A 20,602-nucleotide genomic window follows, 5' to 3' on the forward strand; every position below is an offset into this window, starting at 1 on the left:
TTAACGCTGGAGCTACTGCCCCCCCCCCCCTCAATAAAGTGGAGATTCTTCTTCTTATTGCTATTTTCAATGGTAACAATATTTTATAAGATTTGTTTTTCTATTCAGATATATTTATATTTTGTACTATGTTTATATATATTTAATTATTCTGTTGTAATCTTTAATGAAACTCTGGCACAAGAAGTTATATTAAATCTCATCTTCTCCTCACTAAACATAAATATTATTTATAAAACATAATAATCTTTATTTTATTTAAAAAAGAGACTCGATTCCAAAATGTAAACTGTAATTTTATTTTAAAAAAGCAAAAAAACACAGAAAATATCGTTTTCAGAAAAAAAAGAAGAACTCCTCATGATGACATCAGCGTGACATCAGCGTGACATCAGCGTGACATCACTCAGACAGCCACAGTTTGAAGGTGCGGTCGTGGGAGCAGGTGGCGATCAGTTTCCCGTCAGGTGACACGTCGACGCCCATCACCTTGGAAACAAAATGTTTGTGACACGTTAGCGACGATGAGGCGTCTCCACCAATCAGCAGCAGCGTCTGAACAGACCAATCGGTGAGCAGCGTACGTACCTTCCCCTCGTGTCCGGCGAGCGTCTTCAGCGGCGTCCAGCCCGGGTGACTCCAGACCTTCGCCGTGTTGTCGTAAGCTCCGGTCAACAGGAAGTGACCGTCTGTGGCTGCACACACACAAACAAACAAACCGGAAGTGAGGTCAGAGACACAAACAGGAAGTGAGGTCAGAGACAAACATTTAAAAAAAATAATGTAGCTAAAAAAAGGAAATTTAAATGGTGAATAACACTAAAATAAAATGTATTAAATAAAATGATGCATAAAAGCGTTATATTCAATAAACTGAACTAAATTCAAGATACAAATTAAATTAGAATACATTAATGTAAAAATATATACATATTAATACAACTAAATAAAATACACACAAATATTAATAAAATAGAATAGAAAATGAAATAAAATGTTTACGTTGGAAGCGGACAGAGGACAGCAGGTTCTGGTGGGCGGGGACTGTGTACAGACACTTCCTGTTTCTCAGCTCCCAAACCTTACAGGTGTTGTCACCACTTCCTGTCGCCAGGTGATACCTGAGAGAACACAGAGAAACAAAACTACACTCAGAAACACATTTAAATACTTCAAACATTTAGATTTCTCTTTTTACACCACAAAAAAAAACAACATTTACTATCTGAGGACAAAAATATGTCACAATAACAATAATGTGCTTTTATGGTTTAAATCTAAATTCTCTATAAAGCCTTAAAGCTGTTTGTATTTGGCTGTTTTCTGAGTGCTCGTCTCTGATTGGCTGTGTGTTTAGCACGCTCGTCTGATTGGCTGTGTGTTTAGCACGCTTGTCTCTGATTGGCTGTGTGTTTAGCATGCTCGTCTCTGATTGGCTGTGTGTTTAGCACGCTCGTCTGATTGGCTGTGTGTTTAGCACGCTCGTCTGATTGGCTGTGTGTTTAGCACGCTTGTCTCTGATTGGCTGTGTGTTTAGCATGCTCGTCTCTGATTGGCTGTGTGTTTAGCACGCTCGTCTCTGATTGGCTGTGTGTTTAGCACGCTCGTCTCTGATTGGCTGTGTGTTTAGCACGCTCGTCTGATTGGCTGTGTGTTTAGCACGCTCGTCTCTGATTGGCTGTGTGTTTAGCATGCTCGTCTCTGATTGGCTGTGTGTTTAGCATGCTCGTCTCTGATTGGCTGACCCGTTGGGTGAGAAGTGGACGCTGTAGATCTCTCTCAGGTGTCCCTCCAGGAAAACGATGCAGCGTCCAGTCCGAAGGTCCCACACCCTACCGAAGGCATCCAGGCCACTGATTGGACGAGAACAGAGAGGGGCGGGGCAACAGTCAGACAGAGAGATGATTGGTCCACAGACAGGGGGCGGAAAAAAGTAGAAAAAGTAAACTATGTATAAAAACTATATGCAGTTACTTAGGATATTAATGGGTATTAATAAGTGTGGTACTACTACTACTACTACTACTACTACTACTACTACTACTACTACTACTACATCATCATCATCAGGTACTACACAGTTTGTCCTGAAGGTGAGTATTAGTACAGTGTGAAGTACAGTGTGTACTAGTGTGTACTTTACCCAGTAGCAGCCAGGGACCCATCGGGGTGGAAGTGGATGTCGTGGACTCCTTTACTGTGACCTTCCTGATGGAGGATTTCCTCCTGAACCTCCAGATCCCACAGACGCCACGAGTTATCGTAACTGAAGGCAGACAGACAGGGACATCAATACTGTGATACTACGTGTGTGTACTAGTACACAGAAACACAGTGACACTGATGGTGTGACACCAGTTTACCTGGCTGTTCCCAGAAACCTCCCGGAAGGGTGCCATGACACCCGAGACACTCGGTCACTGTGACCCTCGATGTCAGCCACCGGCTCGTCACTACGGGAGACAGACAGGAAGTGAATGACCATATAAGGAGCAGGGAGGCTCGTCTCCTCGTCTCCTCGTCTCCTACCTCTTTAGGTTCCACAGCTTCACGGACCCGTCGGTCGCACAGGAGGCCAAGCTGACGTCTGATTGGTCGAGAGAAACTCCGACCTGCGGGCGGAAGACGACCGCACCGACGTTGGTGCTGTGTCCTACAGCCAATCAGAGAGCAGGGACATAGGGAAGGGGGCGGAGTCCCAGTTAGTCAGGAAGTAATTAATAGTATAATAAATGTCATACATATGTGAATATACTTATATATTACATACACACACACACACATACATACAGGACTGTCTCAGAAAATTAGAATATTGTGATAAAGTTCTTTATTTTCTGTAATGCAATTAAAAAAACAAAAATGTCATGCATTCTGGATTCATTACAAATCAACTGAAATATTGCAAGCCTTTTATTCTTTTAATATTGCTGATTATGGCTTACAGCTTAAGAAAACTCAAATATCCTATCTCTAAATATTAGAATATCATGAAAAAGTATACTAGTAGGGTATTCAACTAATCACTTGAATCGTCTAATTAACTCGAAACACCTGCAAGGGTTTCCTGAGCCTTGAAAAACACTCAGCTTGGTTCAGTAAACTAAATCACACGTATGGGGATTATCACAATATTCTAATTTTCTGAGACAGTCCTGTATATATATAATACCGTACATACAATTAATAATAATTAATACAAATATAATTAATAATTGGTAATTATGATTCAAAATAAATTGTATACGTACTAAAAATAACATTTAAAAAAACAAACTAAACTTAAAAAAAAAAAAAAACCCACAGAAACTAACTAAATATAACATTAAGCTCCGCCCACCTCTGAGTGTACGAATCAGGCTGCAGTCGGGGACGGACCACAGCTTACACAGGCCACTCCTATGGGGGGGGGGGGGGGGGGGGGGGGGTCGTTAGCATGTTAGCATTAGCTTCATCATTACATGTGTAATTCAAGTGTTAGCTGAAGTGGGCGGGGCTTGTCACCAGGAGGCGGTGGCCAACATCTTGGAGTCGGGGCTGAAGTGGCAGAAGCTGATTGGTCGATCGTCTCCGATCTGACTGCAGAAGTTGTTCAGATTCTGTAGAAGAAGAAGACTGTTTGAGTATTACATACTCAATATTCGTGTTTTCATGTACATATATAAACACGTTTGAATGTTTTATTTCCTCACCCTCAGACTGTTTTGCTGCTCTTGTGTCCGGATCGCCCTCGTTGCCTCGGGAATTTCCCGGTGAGCGCGTGCAGCCTCCAGACGCTTCATCGCCCTGACGGACCAATCACAGCAGGAGCTCGTGAGTCACAACCAATCATATTCCTCCGACAGTTAAGACGTCTGTTAAGTTCGTTACGGTCATCAAACGTGAACACGCCGAGGCCCTCTGAGCCGCCTCGGTCTCTGATTGGTCGGTTTGTTGCTGACTCACCGTGGCAGAGAGTATTTGGCCAACCAGAGGCGAGCGTCCTTCAGGAAGGCGGAGCCTTCGTGGTACCACGTCTGCTGGCACTGTGATTGGTCAGAAAGGCGGAACACGTTTTATTTTGACCGTTTTATTCAGTTCAAAGTGTTTCATGTTTAGATTTATGGATTATATAATATATTTAAATATAATAATTTATATTTGACACGTGATTTGGTTTATTTCTTTAAATTGTTCAGATTTTATTTGATAGTTTTAGAATCTGTTTTAACATTTTACTCTTCAACAATCTGATGAACCAGAAATCTTAGTTTCATATTTATTAACGTGATAAATATATAATCATGACAAAAACAATAAAGAACTCAAAGTCCCCTTACTGCAAAACTGAGTTCAGACAAATTCAATGATTTGTTGTTTTCAGAATTTGGATTTGACTGGATTGTGTGTGTGTGTGTGTGTGTGTGTGTGTGTGTGTGTGTGTGTGTGTGTGTGTGTGTGTGGACCTCGTCCTGTGATCTCTTGGCTTTCTCTTCGTCTCTCTTGGACTTCTTCAGAGCGTCCGGACCGACAACAGACAGAACACCGCGCAGTCTGACAACAACAACAAACAAACAAACAAACAAACGTTCATGTTTCTGATGTCAGTATGAAAACATTCCACGTTGAACCCGTTTCCTTTCTTTACGTTTGGCAGAAAGGTCGTTTCTCATGAATTGATTATTATCTATAATAATAACACAGTTTGTGTTTCACAGTTTCTCGGCGGTTTTATGAACGTTTGTCTCGTGTTTTGGGGCCAAAAGCTTCATTTTCTAAAAAGAAATTAAACTTTATTTCCCAAATCAGAATAATTTAGCGTCTGAAACGTTGAAACTGATCTCATGTTGGAGAAGCTGCAGAAGAGAATCAATGGAACGATTCATCGATATTTTAAATAGCTGCAGGTTCATTTTCTGTAATTATTAGTATTTTATAAATCAGTTGAAATCATGAATGATTGTTTAAACGTCAGAGTTGATATTTTGATGTAACATGAATCTTTTTTTCTACCTCTCCCGCCGGTCAGCTGGTCCCTCTCCGAACAACGTGATTGGCTCTCCGAGCGCTCGGAGGCCGGCCTTCACCTCGGCGTCGTCGGTGGAGACGGTGATCTGTCTCGCTCGGCGTCGCTGCTCGAAGGCGGCGAGCGCGTCGTTCTGCCGCTCGCTGACCCGCTCCTCCAGCTCCAGATACTCTCCTGCAAGGCATCATGGGAAACAGAGTCTCACTCACACGTCACACACGTAGAAACACACCTTGGCTGTAGTTTAAGGAGGCGAGAACCAACCTGACGAGATGTTGATGTTTCCCGCCTTGATGCCGGCCCTCACGCCATCGCCCCCCCGCTTCGACTCTGAGCTCAGGCGCTCGCGCTCCTTCTCCTCCAGGCTTCCGTAGTAAACACGAGTCCTCTTCGGGGCCGGAGCCACGTCCTCATCGTCGGACATTTTTATTCTCTTCTTCTGCTGCTCTCAACCCCCAAGAGGCTGCTGGGAAAACTACACAGAGAGAAAATAACGACACGAAGAAAGAGAAAATATTAATATTCTCAAGATAATATTCATTTAAACAAAATAAATACAAAGAAAAGAAAAATACAGAAACATGTAAAATAAAATACACAAATAAATTTAAAAACATAAACAAATGTGACAATAATTCTCAGGAATGTGGAAGAATAAATAGTGAAACGTTGAAACATGCAAATCTAACGTTTAACAGGTCATTAAAAAAGGTTTTTATATGACATAATAAATACTAATACAACTAAAAGAACAAATACTGAAAGGAAAGATATGGATATATTATAATATTATATATATATCATTCAAACCCAACTTGGGAAATGTTGGGACGGTTTGAAACAAAAGAAAACAAAAATAAAGTAAGGATTTCTAAATGGACTTCTATTTAACATGAACACCAGATCGTTCATGTTTTGTTTGGTGATGATGTTAAATAATGACGTCATGATTGGAACATCCAGAAAGACCTCTGTGGCGACTCCACTGAGTCCAGAACGCGCACAGAGAAACGCGCACCACATTGTGCACACGTTACTAAGACGTGTCTGCAGAAGAAGAGGTGCTGGACTGTCTGTCTGTCCGAACCTGTAGAGAGTGAACCCTGAACCGTTGCTCACCTAAATGTTGTATTATTGTTATTTGTAGTAGAATCACAGAGCGACTCTCACAGTTAACGGAGCGGTTTAGCACTAAAGGAACGAGGAACCTTCACTATCAAACATTTGGTCTAAAATCAGGAGATTCTCTGACGGAGTTCGGTGGAAACTGAAGACATTAAAGAGAAAAGCGCACAACGCGGTTCACACAGCTAACGTTAGCATTAGCATTATCACTCACAAAAAGCAGGATAAAAAGAGTGCGTCACACCTGACGTCACTAAGCTGACACGCGCTAGGTTTGATTGACAGCTATTTAAAAACAACACATTTCTAAAAACGTACAAACGTTTTAAAGTTAAAAACTTACCTGTGAAGAGAAACGAAGCGGCGGCGTCTCAGAGCAGCGTGACCCGGATGTAAACACGTCGTCTGCTTCCGGGTCAAAGCTTGTTCTTCCGGTGGACAAAATCGGCAGCAAACAAATTCGAGAGCAGAGAAGAAAACACCCGGGAACTTATCGACAACAGCACACCTGTCAGGTAACTTTACAGACGTGTGTTACACCGGTTGAAGCTGTCGCGTGACTGTGAGCGAGGAATGTTTGTCTGTTTCCGGTTACATTTAATGTGTTTTACATGTTCGAACAGACGTTAGCTGGTTAGCTTAGCTTCTGTTTACCATTCAGACTGAGTGGGACACCAGTAACGATACTGGGATGAGTAACGTTACTCCTCCCAGTGCGCCCACTGCTGTTATTTAAATTCCTTCAGATTACAGGGATTTGTGGCACAGTAGATATCTGATTTATTAATCACCTGCAGGATCAATACGTCTCCAAATTCACCTGTAATGTGACATTTGAGAAATTGCAGGAAAAGTGTAATTATAATTATTAGTATTATAGTTTCACGTCTGTGCTGCGTTCAAAGTGTGACTCGACATTATTAATCCTGATTGATCGGTTAGCATAACAGCTATAGCCTGTTAGCAGCAGCTATATGCTAATGAGCATACAGCAGCTAATGTTGATTATGTAAATCAATTATTTCTTATAACTATTAATAGTATTTGTCACTTGTTTGTGAAGGTTTCTCTCATTACATTAGAAGATGTTGAGGAGGAAACCGACTCGTCTGGAGCTGAAGATCGACGACACCGAAGAGTTCGAGAGCGTCAAGAAAGAGCTCGAGGTTTAAATCACTTCTATACACATCAATAAATAGTCAATCAATCAATGCTGTCAATCAATACTGTCGCCAATCAATACTGTCATCGATCAATCAATGCTGTCACCAATCAATGCTGTCCATCATCATTATATACGGTATTGATTGATATTCTCTGCACACTTATTGATCTTGTTTTATATTATTGATCTCTTCATAACCAATGATCGTAATTTTGATGTTTTATTAAACAATTGATAATCAATTAGTCACATGATCATAACGACATCTTGTGACGAGACGACAGATTGATCGTCACAGCAGCAGTTTTTGTGACGTCATTTAAACTTTATTTAACGTGAAGCGTCGTCCTGATCACCTTTGACTTCTGTATTGATTAGTAATTATCTTCTTTTTTTACAGGCCAGGAAGCGTCAGCGAGAGGAGGCGGAGTCAGGAGGTGGAGTGGGCGGGGCCTCTGTCATCAGCGTTGACATCATCGGGGGCGGGGCCTCAGCTTCTTCCTCAACGGCCGCATCGAGGGCGGAGCTTATAAACGAGCGAATCGGCTACAAGCCACACCCCAAACCGGCCACGCTGCCGACCTTATTTGGAAGTTTACAGTTTTAATAATAAAATAAATAATAAAAAAATGATTGAACGTTTTCACTGATTTTTATTAACGTCTGAATCTGAACACAGACTGCGGTTCAGTTATAAAGAGATGAATCCACCATGTTTATATCTGATCCACAATAGTGTTTGAGGGTACAAACTATTATGGGATGTTTGCCTACTGACATAAATCGCTCCAGAATGAAGCTCTCTGATTGGCTGTATCGACTCTACGAATGAGGAAATGAAACGATGGTTTTACGTTTGAGTTAAATACTAAGTCAGCTGGTATTTATACATGTGTGTATATATATATGTATACATATAAATATATATACATGTATAAATGATCTCTAGGAAAATATGTTTTTGATAAATATTTTTGCTGATTCTCTTATGTCAATGAAGTTTTGACAAATAAAAACACTTGTTTTTAGATGCTGAATTAAATATTTAAAAACTAATTTAGGAATTTAAAATACATTTTATATTCTAATAACATTATTACCATAATTAAGATTAAAACTCGCAAAAAAATTGACCTCAAAAATTCTGAAATTTGTGATGAATTAATTGATTTAAGAATCTTTTACTTTGAAACAATATAGACAGTGTAATGAAAAACATTAGAAATGACATCACACATCAGGTCTGTTCGTATGATTTGTTTTATTTTCATAATAAATGCTACGATAATATTTTTTTATAAAGAAACAAATATAAAAGACAAACAGACGGTTAGTGTTTGAAAAGTGTAAAAACTCGAAAGTAAAACAAACCGTAAAAACATTTGAACTTATTTACATGAACAGTAGGCGGAGCTCTGACATCACCAACACTTAAGCTCCGCCCTCACACAGTCCAGGAAGTGATTCTGACCAATCAGGACTCACGATTCATTTACACACAAATACTTGTCTTTTTATTTGTAGTTTATACATATTTATATTAAACTTTCTTTTTTTTAAACATTTTAACATTATTTCAGTTTTCATGACAACCAGGAAAGTAAGTGCAGATGATTCTTTATCATTTTATATATATTTAGTTTTGGAGCTGCATTTCATCAGACAAATGGTTTGTACTTTGGTTTAGAAATAATAAAAACAATAATAGAACGTTTTTGTTTCCTTTACATTTTAGAGATTTTTTTTCCAGCCGTCAACAAAATACTTGAAATCACTGATTGGTCAAAAACATTTCCTATAAAAAAATAAATAAAAATTGGTCGGAGTGGGCGTGGTCTGCGTGATGATAGACAGCCGTTTCATTTTTCCAAAATAAAGTTCAGTTCTTCCTCAGATTCACTCAGTTCGTTATTTTAGTATTTTTGACAGTTGAGCCGTCAGAGAATCTGAGAAACGTTAAAATCATAAAACCATAATAAATAAGAACAGAAACTAACAGTAAAAACAAAACAAACTGTTTAGTGTTCACAGCTGATTGGTCCTCAGCAGTGGAAACGGTTTTAGTGTTCATGCTGTAGTGAAAGGGGGGGCGTGGCTTAAAGAATGACCGCCACCTGTTGACGCACTTGGATCGTTACTTGTTTTAGTGTATTTTGTAGAACGTTTTCAAACTCACAGGAAACAAGTGGTTTTTCAAAATAAGAAACAAACAATTAATTGATGTGAGATTTATTCACACAAATAAAGACGGTTAATCTGGTTTCTATCAGACGAATGAAACACAACATCTAGTTTCATGAACAAACGTTTTTAGAGTTTCATTTAGTTTATAAGTTATTTTACTTCCTGTCTGATCTGTATTGATTTATTATTTGTTTTATTGAAGCTGTTTGATTTGTTGTTGATTGTTGAGCTCAGGAAGACGAACGAGGAGACAAGACTTCTGGCAACACGATCACCTGAGGGTCATGTGACTGAGGGCGACAGCCTAGCTAGCATTACTGCTGTCGTGCTAACCAAATGTAGTTTATACATTTTTGTAAAGTAGCCAATGTTTTGTCTTACAATCGGATACTACAATGTTAATAACTGCGGATGGACGCAGAATAAAACGTAATCAGAACATGTTCTAACATGCTAACAACGTGCTAACATGCTAACAACCATTGCTTACATGCTAAGCTGTTAGCTCCATTTCAACAGGCTTAACTTCTGCGTGTGACTTCCTGTTTGACCAACAGGTTTTTAAAAGTTTTCAGTCAACTGAGAATTTTTAATGCGTATACAGATGCTAACATAGCTAGCTACACCTATGCTAACGTCAGTAGTGTTTTCTCTGTAGTTTAATGAGTTCAAACATCAGCAGCTAAATGTTTGTGTCGGGACTCAAACAGCTCAACCATTTCTGTTTTTACCAAAGACACGCCCACTTAATAGACACGCCCACTTAATGACCACGCCCATCTCCAAACAAAAAATAACTTTTCTTGGCTGACAACACTCTACTGTCTCTGATGTCATCACCTGTTCTCGATGGCGGCGAGGTCGTGTGATGATGTCATCACTTCTTTATGGCATTGAGGTTATGTAATGATGTCATCACTACTTTATGGCATTGAGGTTGTGATGATGTCGTCACTTCTTCTTGATGGCGGCGAGGTCTTGCTGCAGATCAGAGAACTTGGGTCTCTCCTCAGGGTTGTACTGCCAGCAGCGCTGCATCACTTTGTACACGTCGTCAGGGCAACTCTGAGGACAGGACATCCTGTAACCTAGCAACCGTGAGGAGAGAGACATGTGATGTCATTAGAAAAGAAGCGGACGTTCAGGGTTCTAAAGGAACCAGTTTCATTTCTTCATTTTATAATCAATACTTGAAAACGAGTTCATCTCAAGTTGAGTTCGGCGTCGCCATCTTGGTTTTTTTCTCAGCCAGTGAACAGGAAGTGACCATATCTGGACTGAGGAGGAGTGACGTAGAGACGCCGTATACGTCTCTGGTAGAGACCTGTCAATCACTGTGTAGCCCCGCCCCTAAAGCATCCCCTGCTTTATGGTCTGTGTGACTCTAAATGGACCATCATTTACTAAATGAACATCATGCTGTGTTGAAGAAGACTTGAAACTAGAGATTGAGACCATAAACTCATGTTTACAATGTTTACTGAGGTAATAAATCAAGAGAGAAGTAGAGTCATTTTCTCATAGACTTCTATACAACCAGAGGACTCGTTTACGGCTCTTCTTCTTCTTCTTCTTCACTCTCTGTGTTTACCTTTCTCCACCTGCTCTCGGGCCTGCTGATTGGTCATCCCAGGATAAGGACACACCCCCAGACTGAAAGTCTCCCACAGCAGGATCCCATAACTCCACACGTCACTGTCGGAGCTGTAACGACCTGCAACAGCCAATCAAAGAGCAGGACACATCAGCGACCAATCACAGAGCAGTTGTGTCGAACAGGAATCATTTGTGCGCATAATTACACAGACAATTTAACCACAAGAAATCCCAAAACGTTTGGATTTCACCGTGTTTGTTTTCCGCAGCTGTTTGAATACTTTGAATGTCAACATTATGTTATAGTCGGTTATAGGTGTGAGACGGGGGTTACCGTAGTTCAGGGCCTCTGGCGCCGTCCACTTGATGGGAATCTGTTTGAGTCCAGATGAAGAATAAATACCATCGTCCTCCTGACGACTCATCCCAAAGTCACTGATCTTCAACACACTGCCCTCTCCCACCAGACAGTTCCTCGCTGCCAGGTCCCTGACAGACAGACAGGTGGACAGACAGACAGGTTATAGTAGTGGTTTAAACCATGGATGTGTTCTAAGAACTAACAGAATCAGATTAGAGACATTATTTTGAAACTTGTCATCATGTGTTACAGCTGATCTGAGAGCTGTTGTGTTCACTGTCTGTTTGTTACAGAGGAACAGGTGTTAAAGACGTACCTGTGGATACAGTTCTTACTCTCCAGGTACGCCATGCCGGCAGCGGCGTCGACAGAGAAGCGAACAAGCTGCTTCGTCTTTAACTCGTCCTTCTTCTTCTTCCTCAGAAAGGACAGGAAGTCTCCACCTGAGCGGAGGGTCAGCTGTTAGAAACTGACCAATAAAAAACAACAACAACAGAGGAAACAAAAACAGCAGTGAATAAGCTCCACCCACCAGGAACCAGCTCCATGACGATGTAGATCGGCTGTCGCTGCGTACAAACACCAATCAGCTTCACGATGTTCGGGTGGTCGTACTGCTTCAGGATCCTGCAGCCAATCACACAGAGGCAGCGTTAGACACCGGCCAATCACACAGAGGCAGCGTTAGACACCGGCCAATCACACAGAGGCAGCGTTAGACACCGGCCAATCACACAGAGGCAGTGTTAGACACCGGCCAATCACACAAGTTTAGATTTTCTTTCCCAATGTGCTTTAATGAGCTTTGATTGATTGCTGTATTAATAGATGTATTGGTATATATTGATGGATGCTGACCTGGCCTCAGACAGGAACCTGATCTTCAGCTCTGGAGGTAAATCTTCTTTACACGTTTTAACAGCCACCGGTGTTTTGTCGCGCTGCAGCGTCCCGATGAACACCTCGCCGAAGTTACCCTGGCAACCAGCAGACCGCAAGGCATGATGGGACATGGAGAGAGAGAGACACACAGTGAGGGCAAAATGTTACAAACTGAAATAAAAGAAAAAACATTCCAGAACTGTAGTGAAGTGGTTTGATAACAGGAAACAGGAAGTGAGGTCACCTTTCCCAGCAGCTCCCCCAGCACCACGTCCTCGTGGTTCAGGATCCATTTCTTATCCTGCAGACAGAAGAACTAACTCATGAAACAGGAATGTTAGATAGTCATGTGTGTATTTAGTATGTTTAGATGATCAGTTCTTACTTTATATAATTAGATGTTTTGTCAAGAAACCTAAAAATAATGGAAATAATTACATTTCCCTTCCACAGCTGACATAGTTAATCATACAACAGTTTCTAGTGTTAAAACCGAAGAATGTGGTACGGCGTCAGCTTTAATACTGCAGAGTCGTCAGCTTTAATACTGCAGAGTCGTCAGCTTTAATACTACAGAGTCGTCAGTATTAATACTACAGAGTCATCAGCTTTAATACTGCAGAGTCGTCAGCATTAATACTACAGAGTCATCAGCTTTAATACTGCACCATCTTTAGTATTAGACTATATGTCTTTGCTCAGAGAGTAGCTATGTGTGTAAATATGTATAAAGAAGCGGTTGCCTTGATGACGGGGTTGAGCAGCACGACTGCAGACTTCTTGGTTATGACCTGTTTGGTGGAGAAATGATGCTCGATGAGCTGAGGAATGGTGGAGAAACCCGTCCCCTCGAAACGGTACTGACTCTACCAGAGAGAGAGAGAGACGTTTAATGTGTCATCTTTTACAGTGTATTCTTTCATTGTATTCATATACAGTCTCATATTTATGTAGTAATGTGTGTGTACATACGTCGGCGTACTGGATGATGAAGTGTCTCCGCTGCTCGTCAGAAAACACCGACAGGACGTACTCGCCCGGTTTACCGTGACTCTCCCTCACCAGGAAGTCTCCCTGTTGCCGTAGTAACTCCTGAGCCTCGGTACGGGGGATGGCGCCGTGATACCACTCCTGCTCCGCCAGGGGGCGCTCCGACGTCGGGATCACGTCGAAGAACTGCTGCAGGGAGGAACAAAGTGTGTCAGTTTAAATTCAAACGATCTTTATTGACAAAAACATGCGACAGCTTCGGATGAATGATCGTCGATGTGGGTCACGTCTTTCTTTGACCTCGTGATGTTTTCCATCGAGGTCAAGTGTTCAACAGTTTTCGTGTGGCCCAGATCCCTTTGATATCTCCTATTAGTACATATAAACTATTTATATATGCATGTGTATAAACCATATGGTACAAACAATAACAACGCTGCCGTATTTACGCCTATATGACGTTGTGTTGAGTGTTGATGGAGCTGCTACAATGTTAGCATAGCCTAGCACTGATAGGTCCAAACTCCATTCAGAAAATATGCATTTTAAAAGTTGTTTATTTTGGGTTCATACAGCTGTAGTAAGCCAGCCGACGTGTGTCTTTACAGGTGATGAGTCTCACCGAGGTGGAGGAGCCCAGCATGGCTTTAGGAGACCGGATCATCCCGGCCAGAGAGTGACGCAGAGTGTCGAACCGAGAACTCCTCTCCTTTGTTTTGTCCTGAAAACACACAAACGACGTCTCTCAGAGAAAATAAATGTTTTCAGTTTTAATGTTAGTGGAGCAACGGAAACAAAATAAAAAAGGGCGCAAATCTAACTTTTAGATCCACGATCACGTTCTATTGCTGCTGATACTAATTATTGATGATCCATATTAACAGATACAGATCCATTCGTTTGATTACATAATTCATCTCTAATATCTATTTATATTCATGTGTAAACATCTCCTTCAAACTACTGGATTTATTCAAGTTCATCACCAAATCTACATTTTACAGATTACATGTGAACACATCATGATAACGTTATAATGTACCTTCAACCAGTACTCATGTTCACTGAGCAGAGCCTTAAGGCATCATGATGTCACTGAAGTGAACCTCGTTGGTTAGCGGTGCTGCTAACGTTACTAGCTCTGGTGTGCAGATCAGACATAATCAACAATCAATAACTTAAATATTTACAGTGGATCCGACGGAGCGGGCGTCGTCCTCGTACGGCAGCGCGGGGGGAGGCGGCGGCGGGGGCGGGGAGGCGGCGGCGGCCATCTTGTCATCCAGCAAGGCCTTCTGGGAGGCGAGGCGCGCCTCGGAGCCGCGCAGCGATTGGACGGCGTGATGAAGCTCAAGGACAGAGAGTTTCTGACTGAGCAGCAGGACACAGCTGAGGACGAGAGACACAGACCGTCAGAGAGAGAGAGAGAGAGATTATTCTCATCAATTCATCTGATTCTTCATCTTCTGACTCACTCGCTCTTCCTCTCTGTGTTCTGCTGACTCGTCTGTATTTTCGTATCCAGATCGTCGGCCATCGCCTCCTTCGTCCTAAGATTCTGTTGAGTCAACGATAACTCCTCCGACGCCGACGACAACCTGGAGAGAAACACAAAAGATTATGAACAGTTACGACAAAATAACATAGAAAGTGACACTACGACGTACAAGAGTCTTTTATTTTGAAGGAGCTCACATGGCTTGCAGGTTGTCGGCTGTCAGCGTGTTCCAGAGGATCTCATTGGCCGGCAAGTTGTCCGTCTCGTCCAACAGAGACGCATCGAACTCCACGCTCGCCTCCTGAGTCTCCGGAGACCTGAGGGCGGGGGGGGCAGACACTGTTACCACGGCAACCCACGCTGTTACCAAGGTAACCACTGATGTTTATCATGGTCTGACCGGTAGGCGTCGATGAAGTGTTGGTACTCGGCCAGCGGGTCGATCTGCTCGACGGCCGCCGAGATCTCCTGATGAACTTTGACGATGTCCTCCGTCAGCAGGCTGCTGATCTCACAGTACTCCTCCAGGATGCTCTTACTGCAGTAAACACAGAATCACATCACTCGTCTCTTTTAAATCACTTCTTTATAGACTGGTTTTTATGTGACGTCGTCGCTTTTCAGTATTATTTTATTAAAAATATTAGTTTTTTGTTGATTTTACTGACTTGTAAACTGTGTTTTTAAAGCTGCTATATAAATAAAGTTATTATTATTATTATGATGGGCTGCTTGTTTCCTGCGTCAGCGTCATCAGGAGGTCATGTGACTCACAGAGCGAGCGTCATGTCCTCCTGCATCCTCTGCAGAGCGTCCAGCAGAGCCGGAGCGGCGTGTCGTCGGTGTTCGTCCTGCTGCGTTCGAGCGCCGCAGACCGCCAACACGTACTGGTTGTGGAGATTGTGGAGCTTCATCGTCGCTTTGTCGTAGCGCTCCCGAGCTCGCTCCGCTTCCCGGCCTGTGATTGGACGAGAACACCAAAGCAGTTTTGGGGCGTGTTTTTGTCTCCTGTCACATGTTTCTCTCTGTGGTCTTGATTTTCACTTCAAAATAAAAGGTCCTGCTCCACATCAATCATTAAAAAGGAAACAAGTTAAACAAGCTTTTAAAAAGACATTTTTAGTGTATTTAAGTATTTTCCAGCACTCGTAAGAAACAAATCACAAATATTTTAAAAGTCCCGAGAAAATTCCAGCAAACTTCCACTTTGATAAACTTGATTTACTGAAAGCGAAAAGAGGAGGAACCTTTCATCAGCGCCTCTCTGTATTTATCTTTAGCGTTGTTAGCGTCGCGGCTCAGCTGACGATACGTCGCCTTCAGCTTGTCCAGGTCAGTCCTGGTTACCTAGCAACAACAAAACATCATCAACGACGGGGTCACCACCATCAGTTCTTTAACACTTCAACTTTATTCACCATCAACACCCACACTTCAACTTTATTCACCATCAACACCCACACTTCAACTACATTCACCATCAACACTCACACTTCAACTTCATTCAACATCAACATTCACACTTCAACTACATTCAACATCAACACCCACACTTCAACTTCATTCAACACCCACACTTCAACTACATTCACCATCAACACTCACACTTCAACTTTATTCACCATCAACACTCACACTTCAACTTTATTCACCATCAACACTCACACTTCAACTACATTCACCATCAACACTCACACTTCAACTTCATTCAACATCAACATTCACACTTCAACTACATTCACCATCAACACTCACACTTCAACTACATTCACCATCAACACTCACACTTCAACTTTATTCACCATCAACACTCACACTTCAACTTCATTCAACATCAACACTCACACTTCAACTTCATTCAACATCAACACTCACACTTCAACTACATTCAGCATCAACACTCACACTTCAACTACATTTCCCATCAATACTCACACTTCAACTTTATTCACCATCAACACTCACACTTCAACTTCATTCAACATCAACATTCACACTTCAACTACATTCATCATCAACACTCACACTTCAACTACATTCACCATCAACACTCACACTTCAACTTTATTCACCACACGCACTCACAACACCCACACTGTATTTCCCAGCATACCTTGTGGTTGTGGCTCTCCAGCTGCTGATGAAGACTCTGGTAGCTCTTCTTCACCTGCTGCTTGTCTCGGATCAAAGTGGCCAAACGGTGCAGAGGACCAGAGTTCAGGTCATCAGCGTGACCCCTCATGACCCGACCCAAGGCCTCCGTCTGACGGATCACCTGAGACCAGGACTGAGAGAGAGACAGAGAGACTGAGACCAGGACTGAGAGAGAGAGACAGAGACAGAGACCAGGACTGAGAGAGAGACAGAGAGACTGAGACCAGGACTGAGAGAGAGAGAGAGTGTGGGACCAGGACTGAGAGAGAGACAGAGAGACTGAGACCAGGACTGAGAGAGAGAGAGAGTCTGAGACCAGGACTGAGAGAGAGAGACAGAGACAGAGACCAGGACTGAGAGAGAGACAGAGAGACTGAGACCAGGACTGAGAGAGAGAGAGAGTCTGGGACCAGGACTGAGAGAGAGACAGAGACAGAGACCAGGACTAAGAGAGAGAGAGAGAGAGAGAGACTGAGACCAGGACTGACGGAGAGACTTGTGGACAGGTGAGTCCTCTCACCTTGCTCACAGTGCTGACGTAATCAGCAGCTTCCGGTTTCTCTGTTTGCTGAGTCATGCTGAGCAGCAGAGCGGCGTATTCTTTATCGCTCTTCACTCGTAGAGTCATGAACCGCTTCACTGTCTCCAGCAGCTAGAGGGTGACATACAAGTACACGTTTAAATACTTTGTCCTCGTACTTTAGTATATACTGCAGCCACCCTTAAAGAGTACGTACTGGTACATGTAACTAGGGTCATTGTCATCACAGAGTACCTGAACAGGTACTCTGTTCCTGAACAGGTAGAGAACAGAGTACCTGAACAGGTAGTGAACAGAGTACCTGAACAGGTAGAGAACAGAGTACCTGAACAGGTAGTGAACAGAGTACCTGAGCAGGTAGTGAACAGAGTACCTGAACAGGTAGTGAACAGAGTACCTGAGCAGGTAGTGAACAGAGTACCTGAACAGGTAGAGAACAGAGTACCTGAACAGGTAGAGAACAGAGTACCTGAACAGGTAGAGAACAGAGTACCTGAACAGGTAGAGAACAGAGTACCTGAGCAGGTAGAGAACAGAGTACCTGAACAGGTAGTGAACAGAGTACCTGAACAGGTAGAGAACAGAGTACCTGAACAGGTAGTGAACAGAGTACCTGAACAGGTAGAGAACAGAGTAACTGAACAGGTAGTGAACAGAGTACCTGAAGAGGTAGAGAACAGAGTACCTGAACAGGTAGAGAACAGAGTACCTGAACAGGTAGTGAACAGAGTACCTGAACAGGTAGAGAACAGAGTACCTGAACAGGTAGTGAACAGAGTACCTGAGCAGGTAGAGAACAGAGTAACTGAACAGATAGAGAACAGAGTAACTGAACAGGTGGTCTACTTCTCTCCTCTTCACAGCCAATAAAAACCAGACAATGTTTAGAGACGTGTACCTTTAACTCCCAGTCCTGCAGCTTCAATAATCCCTCGTGGGAATTCCTCAGATCCCGACCGAACCCCATCCTGGATCTCTCTCTCACACACACTCACACTCACACACACACACACACACACACACTGTATCTCTCTCACTCACTCTAACGGCGAGGGCGAGCGGGGAATGATTGCATGGTCGTCTGTGGAGAGAAGTAATAGTAAAGATTATTAGAGTAAAAGACGAGTAAATATGATTTATATATCTGTAGATGTAGCTGATAATACTTTAGACTTTCATTAAAGAAACATTATGCATTTTATTTACTTGTAATACAGGTTCATATTCAGTGTACTTTTACCACAGTAAAGGCTCAGAATACTTGAACATCCTCTTTAAAACATCTGCACATTTCACAAATCTTTCTCCCCAAAAAACTTTTAAATTGATTTCTTAAACCCTTTATTCCTGTGTCCAAAATAAAATAATGAAGTATAAAAATAAACATTCTTACACAAAATCACTTCTTAGATTATTTGAAACCTTCAAATATCTGTTTGTTTTTTAACATTAAAAGGAGAAAGTCTGTCACCATGAAAGTCTCTAAACTCCTGTCACTATCAAAACAACCTTCATCTTTAATCCAGAAACACTTTATAAACTTATCTAAACTTCTCAAACCTCCTCCCTGACTGCTCTCAAGTCTTCTTTAACCCGAAATTACATCAAAAGCTTTAAAATCGTTCTTTTCAAACGGGTTTAAATCCCGTCAACGTCTCCAAATCTATACAAATTCCATCAGCTCTGGTGTACAAGTGAAGCTAGGCTAACACTAGCCGCTATCTCCTCATTGAAACGAATGGGAAATGAAGCTAGCATGCTAACAAGGATCGGCGGCAGCTCTGAAGTTTCCATCGGAACTGTGAGGAACACTGAAGCTACAACAGACTAACGGCTGTTTAACTGTTATTGAAAACAAGTAAACAAACGGATAACAAACAAGTAAACAAACGGACAAACTTCTGTCCGTGTTTGTGAGCTCCTTCCTCCGGTAAATAAAGAGAAAGACGGAGGAGGAGCGGTGGGAAGAGTCGGGAAGGAGCTTCGGTGTTTTTCTTCTCCTTCTGCTTCTCCTCCTTCTTCTTCTTCTTCTTCTTCTTCTTCTTCTTCTTCTTCTTCTTCTTCTTCTTCTACGCTTTCAGCCGCAGTAAACTCCCCGTGAGGCGGACTCTCCGGGTCACCGCGGTCCTCGTCCGTCCTCCTCCGGGCTCATTCCCTCCTCTTCTTCGTGTTTTTCTCCGCTGTTTTCCCCGGTTATTCCTCCCGGTCGTCCCGGTTATACAGCTAACAGCTAAAGGTGGCTAACAGGGAGGGGCTTCCGGCGGAAACGGAAACGGAAAATAGGAAAAAGAGGGAGGAGGCAGGAATTTATTTTATTAAACAAATTTGCCATTCAATATTAAAAGACTTGTCTTGTGCACTACTGTTTAGTTTATTTTTTCCTACTTAGTTAATGTAATACCTTTCTATTTAGTGTATATATTGTGCATTTGTATTACTTTATTTTCTTAAATGTAATAGGTACTGCTCTGTTATTTTATTGTATTTTATTATATTGTATATATTGTGCATTTTCCATACTTAATATTTGTATTTTATTGTGTAACTTCGTTTGCTGCTGCCACAGAAAAATGTCCCCTTGGGGATGAATAAAGTATCTATCTATCTATCTATCTATCTATCTATCTATCTATCTATCTATCTATCTCATCTAGTTGTGTTTTACTATCAAAATGATAAGAAAGGGAGAACTGGGGGGGGGCTCTTATTCTATTTTATTTTATTAAACAACAACATATTTAACATTTAACATTTAGAGACCATTAAAGAATATTAAAGGGTAAGTCCATTATTTATTTATTTAGTTTTCTTTATATCATTCTGTAGCTTCCCATTAGGGTTTATGTCTTTTTTGTCGAAGTAGTTGTGTTTTAGCATCAAAATGATAATTTCCCCTCGTGCTCTGACGTAGGTTTCTACCTCTGGTTCTCGTGAAGTCAAAGCGTCACGTGTTAAAGCTGCATTCTCTCTAGTGTCCACCAGGGGGCGACTCCTCTGGTTGTATAGAAGTCTATGAGAAAATGACTCTACTTCTCTCTTGATTTATTACCTCAGTAAACATTGTGAACATGAGTTTATGGTCTCAATCTCTAGTTTCAAGT

The 20,602-nt window shown here is 41.9% G+C and overlaps 3 protein-coding genes across 5 annotated transcripts; 1 reads left to right on the forward strand and 2 right to left on the reverse strand.

The window, feature by feature from the left end:
* Positions 1 to 281: 281 nt before the first annotated feature.
* Positions 282 to 6,536, reverse strand: prpf4 (pre-mRNA splicing tri-snRNP complex factor PRPF4). The gene is made up of 15 exons (XM_079179100.1): positions 6,474 to 6,536; positions 5,270 to 5,480; positions 4,993 to 5,179; positions 4,446 to 4,533; positions 3,946 to 4,025; positions 3,693 to 3,786; positions 3,505 to 3,599; positions 3,341 to 3,399; positions 2,530 to 2,653; positions 2,364 to 2,453; positions 2,144 to 2,266; positions 1,746 to 1,853; positions 1,003 to 1,121; positions 589 to 695; positions 282 to 489 (listed from the first exon to the last, which is right to left on the reverse strand). Exons 2-15 carry the CDS (start codon positions 5,427 to 5,429, stop codon positions 403 to 405), a joined length of 1,521 nt encoding a protein of 506 aa, XP_079035226.1. The 5' UTR covers positions 5,430 to 5,480; positions 6,474 to 6,536; the 3' UTR covers positions 282 to 402.
* A 22-nt stretch (positions 6,537 to 6,558) lies between these two features.
* On the forward strand, positions 6,559 to 7,910 carry cdc26 (cell division cycle 26 homolog). Its single transcript, XM_079179118.1, has 3 exons — positions 6,559 to 6,645; positions 7,194 to 7,296; positions 7,696 to 7,910. The coding sequence occupies exons 2-3, from the start codon at positions 7,216 to 7,218 to the stop codon at positions 7,900 to 7,902; spliced, it is 288 nt and encodes a 95-aa protein (XP_079035244.1). The 5' UTR covers positions 6,559 to 6,645; positions 7,194 to 7,215; the 3' UTR covers positions 7,903 to 7,910.
* A 640-nt stretch (positions 7,911 to 8,550) lies between these two features.
* On the reverse strand, positions 8,551 to 19,719 carry fer (fer (fps/fes related) tyrosine kinase). Of its 3 annotated transcripts, none has more exons than XM_079179093.1 (20): positions 19,401 to 19,719; positions 18,400 to 18,582; positions 17,481 to 17,612; positions 16,920 to 17,093; positions 16,054 to 16,153; positions 15,581 to 15,764; positions 15,207 to 15,344; positions 15,004 to 15,123; positions 14,784 to 14,906; positions 14,499 to 14,697; positions 13,931 to 14,029; positions 13,291 to 13,497; positions 13,062 to 13,184; positions 12,563 to 12,619; positions 12,295 to 12,413; positions 11,969 to 12,063; positions 11,753 to 11,879; positions 11,410 to 11,564; positions 11,071 to 11,193; positions 8,551 to 10,567 (listed from the first exon to the last, which is right to left on the reverse strand). In XM_079179093.1, the coding sequence occupies exons 2-20, from the start codon at positions 18,466 to 18,468 to the stop codon at positions 10,431 to 10,433; spliced, it is 2,481 nt and encodes an 826-aa protein (XP_079035219.1). In that variant the 5' UTR covers positions 18,469 to 18,582; positions 19,401 to 19,719; the 3' UTR covers positions 8,551 to 10,430. The 3 variants fall into 3 exon arrangements, with proteins under 3 accessions (XP_079035219.1, XP_079035220.1, XP_079035221.1); XM_079179094.1 differs by having other exon boundaries at positions 19,397 to 19,719; XM_079179095.1 differs by having other exon boundaries at positions 13,291 to 13,494; positions 18,400 to 19,719.
* Positions 19,720 to 20,602: the final 883 nt, after the last annotated feature.

This window comes from Pholis gunnellus (assembly GCF_910591455.1).
Source record: "Pholis gunnellus genome assembly, chromosome: 18".
NCBI lineage: Eukaryota > Metazoa > Chordata > Actinopteri > Perciformes > Pholidae > Pholis > Pholis gunnellus.

What these genes read in the sequence shown, in the direction of transcription:
- prpf4 (XM_079179100.1), bottom strand. Translation starts at nt 5,429, where the DNA reads ATGTCCGACGATGAGGACGTGGCTCCGGCCCCGAAGAGGACTCGTGTT. An exon ending in AAGCTGTGGAACCTAAAGAG is followed by an intron (nt 2,454 to 2,529) that starts GTAGGAGACGAG and finishes TGTCTCCCGTAG; the next exon opens with TGACGAGCCGGTGGCTGACA. An exon ending in GTCCTCTGTCCGCTTCCAAC is followed by an intron (nt 696 to 1,002) that starts GTAAACATTTTA and finishes GTGTGTGTGCAG; the next exon opens with CCACAGACGGTCACTTCCTG.
- cdc26 (XM_079179118.1), top strand. Translation starts at nt 7,216, where the DNA reads ATGTTGAGGAGGAAACCGACTCGTCTGGAGCTGAAGATCGACGACACC. An exon ending in GCGTCAAGAAAGAGCTCGAG is followed by an intron (nt 7,297 to 7,695) that starts GTTTAAATCACT and finishes CTTTTTTTACAG; the next exon opens with GCCAGGAAGCGTCAGCGAGA.
- fer (XM_079179093.1), bottom strand. Translation starts at nt 18,468, where the DNA reads ATGGGGTTCGGTCGGGATCTGAGGAATTCCCACGAGGGATTATTGAAG. An exon ending in TGCAGGACTGGGAGTTAAAG is followed by an intron (nt 17,613 to 18,399) that starts GTACACGTCTCT and finishes GTCACCCTCTAG; the next exon opens with CTGCTGGAGACAGTGAAGCG. An exon ending in ACGTCAGCACTGTGAGCAAG is followed by an intron (nt 17,094 to 17,480) that starts GTGAGAGGACTC and finishes TCTCTCTCTCAG; the next exon opens with TCCTGGTCTCAGGTGATCCG.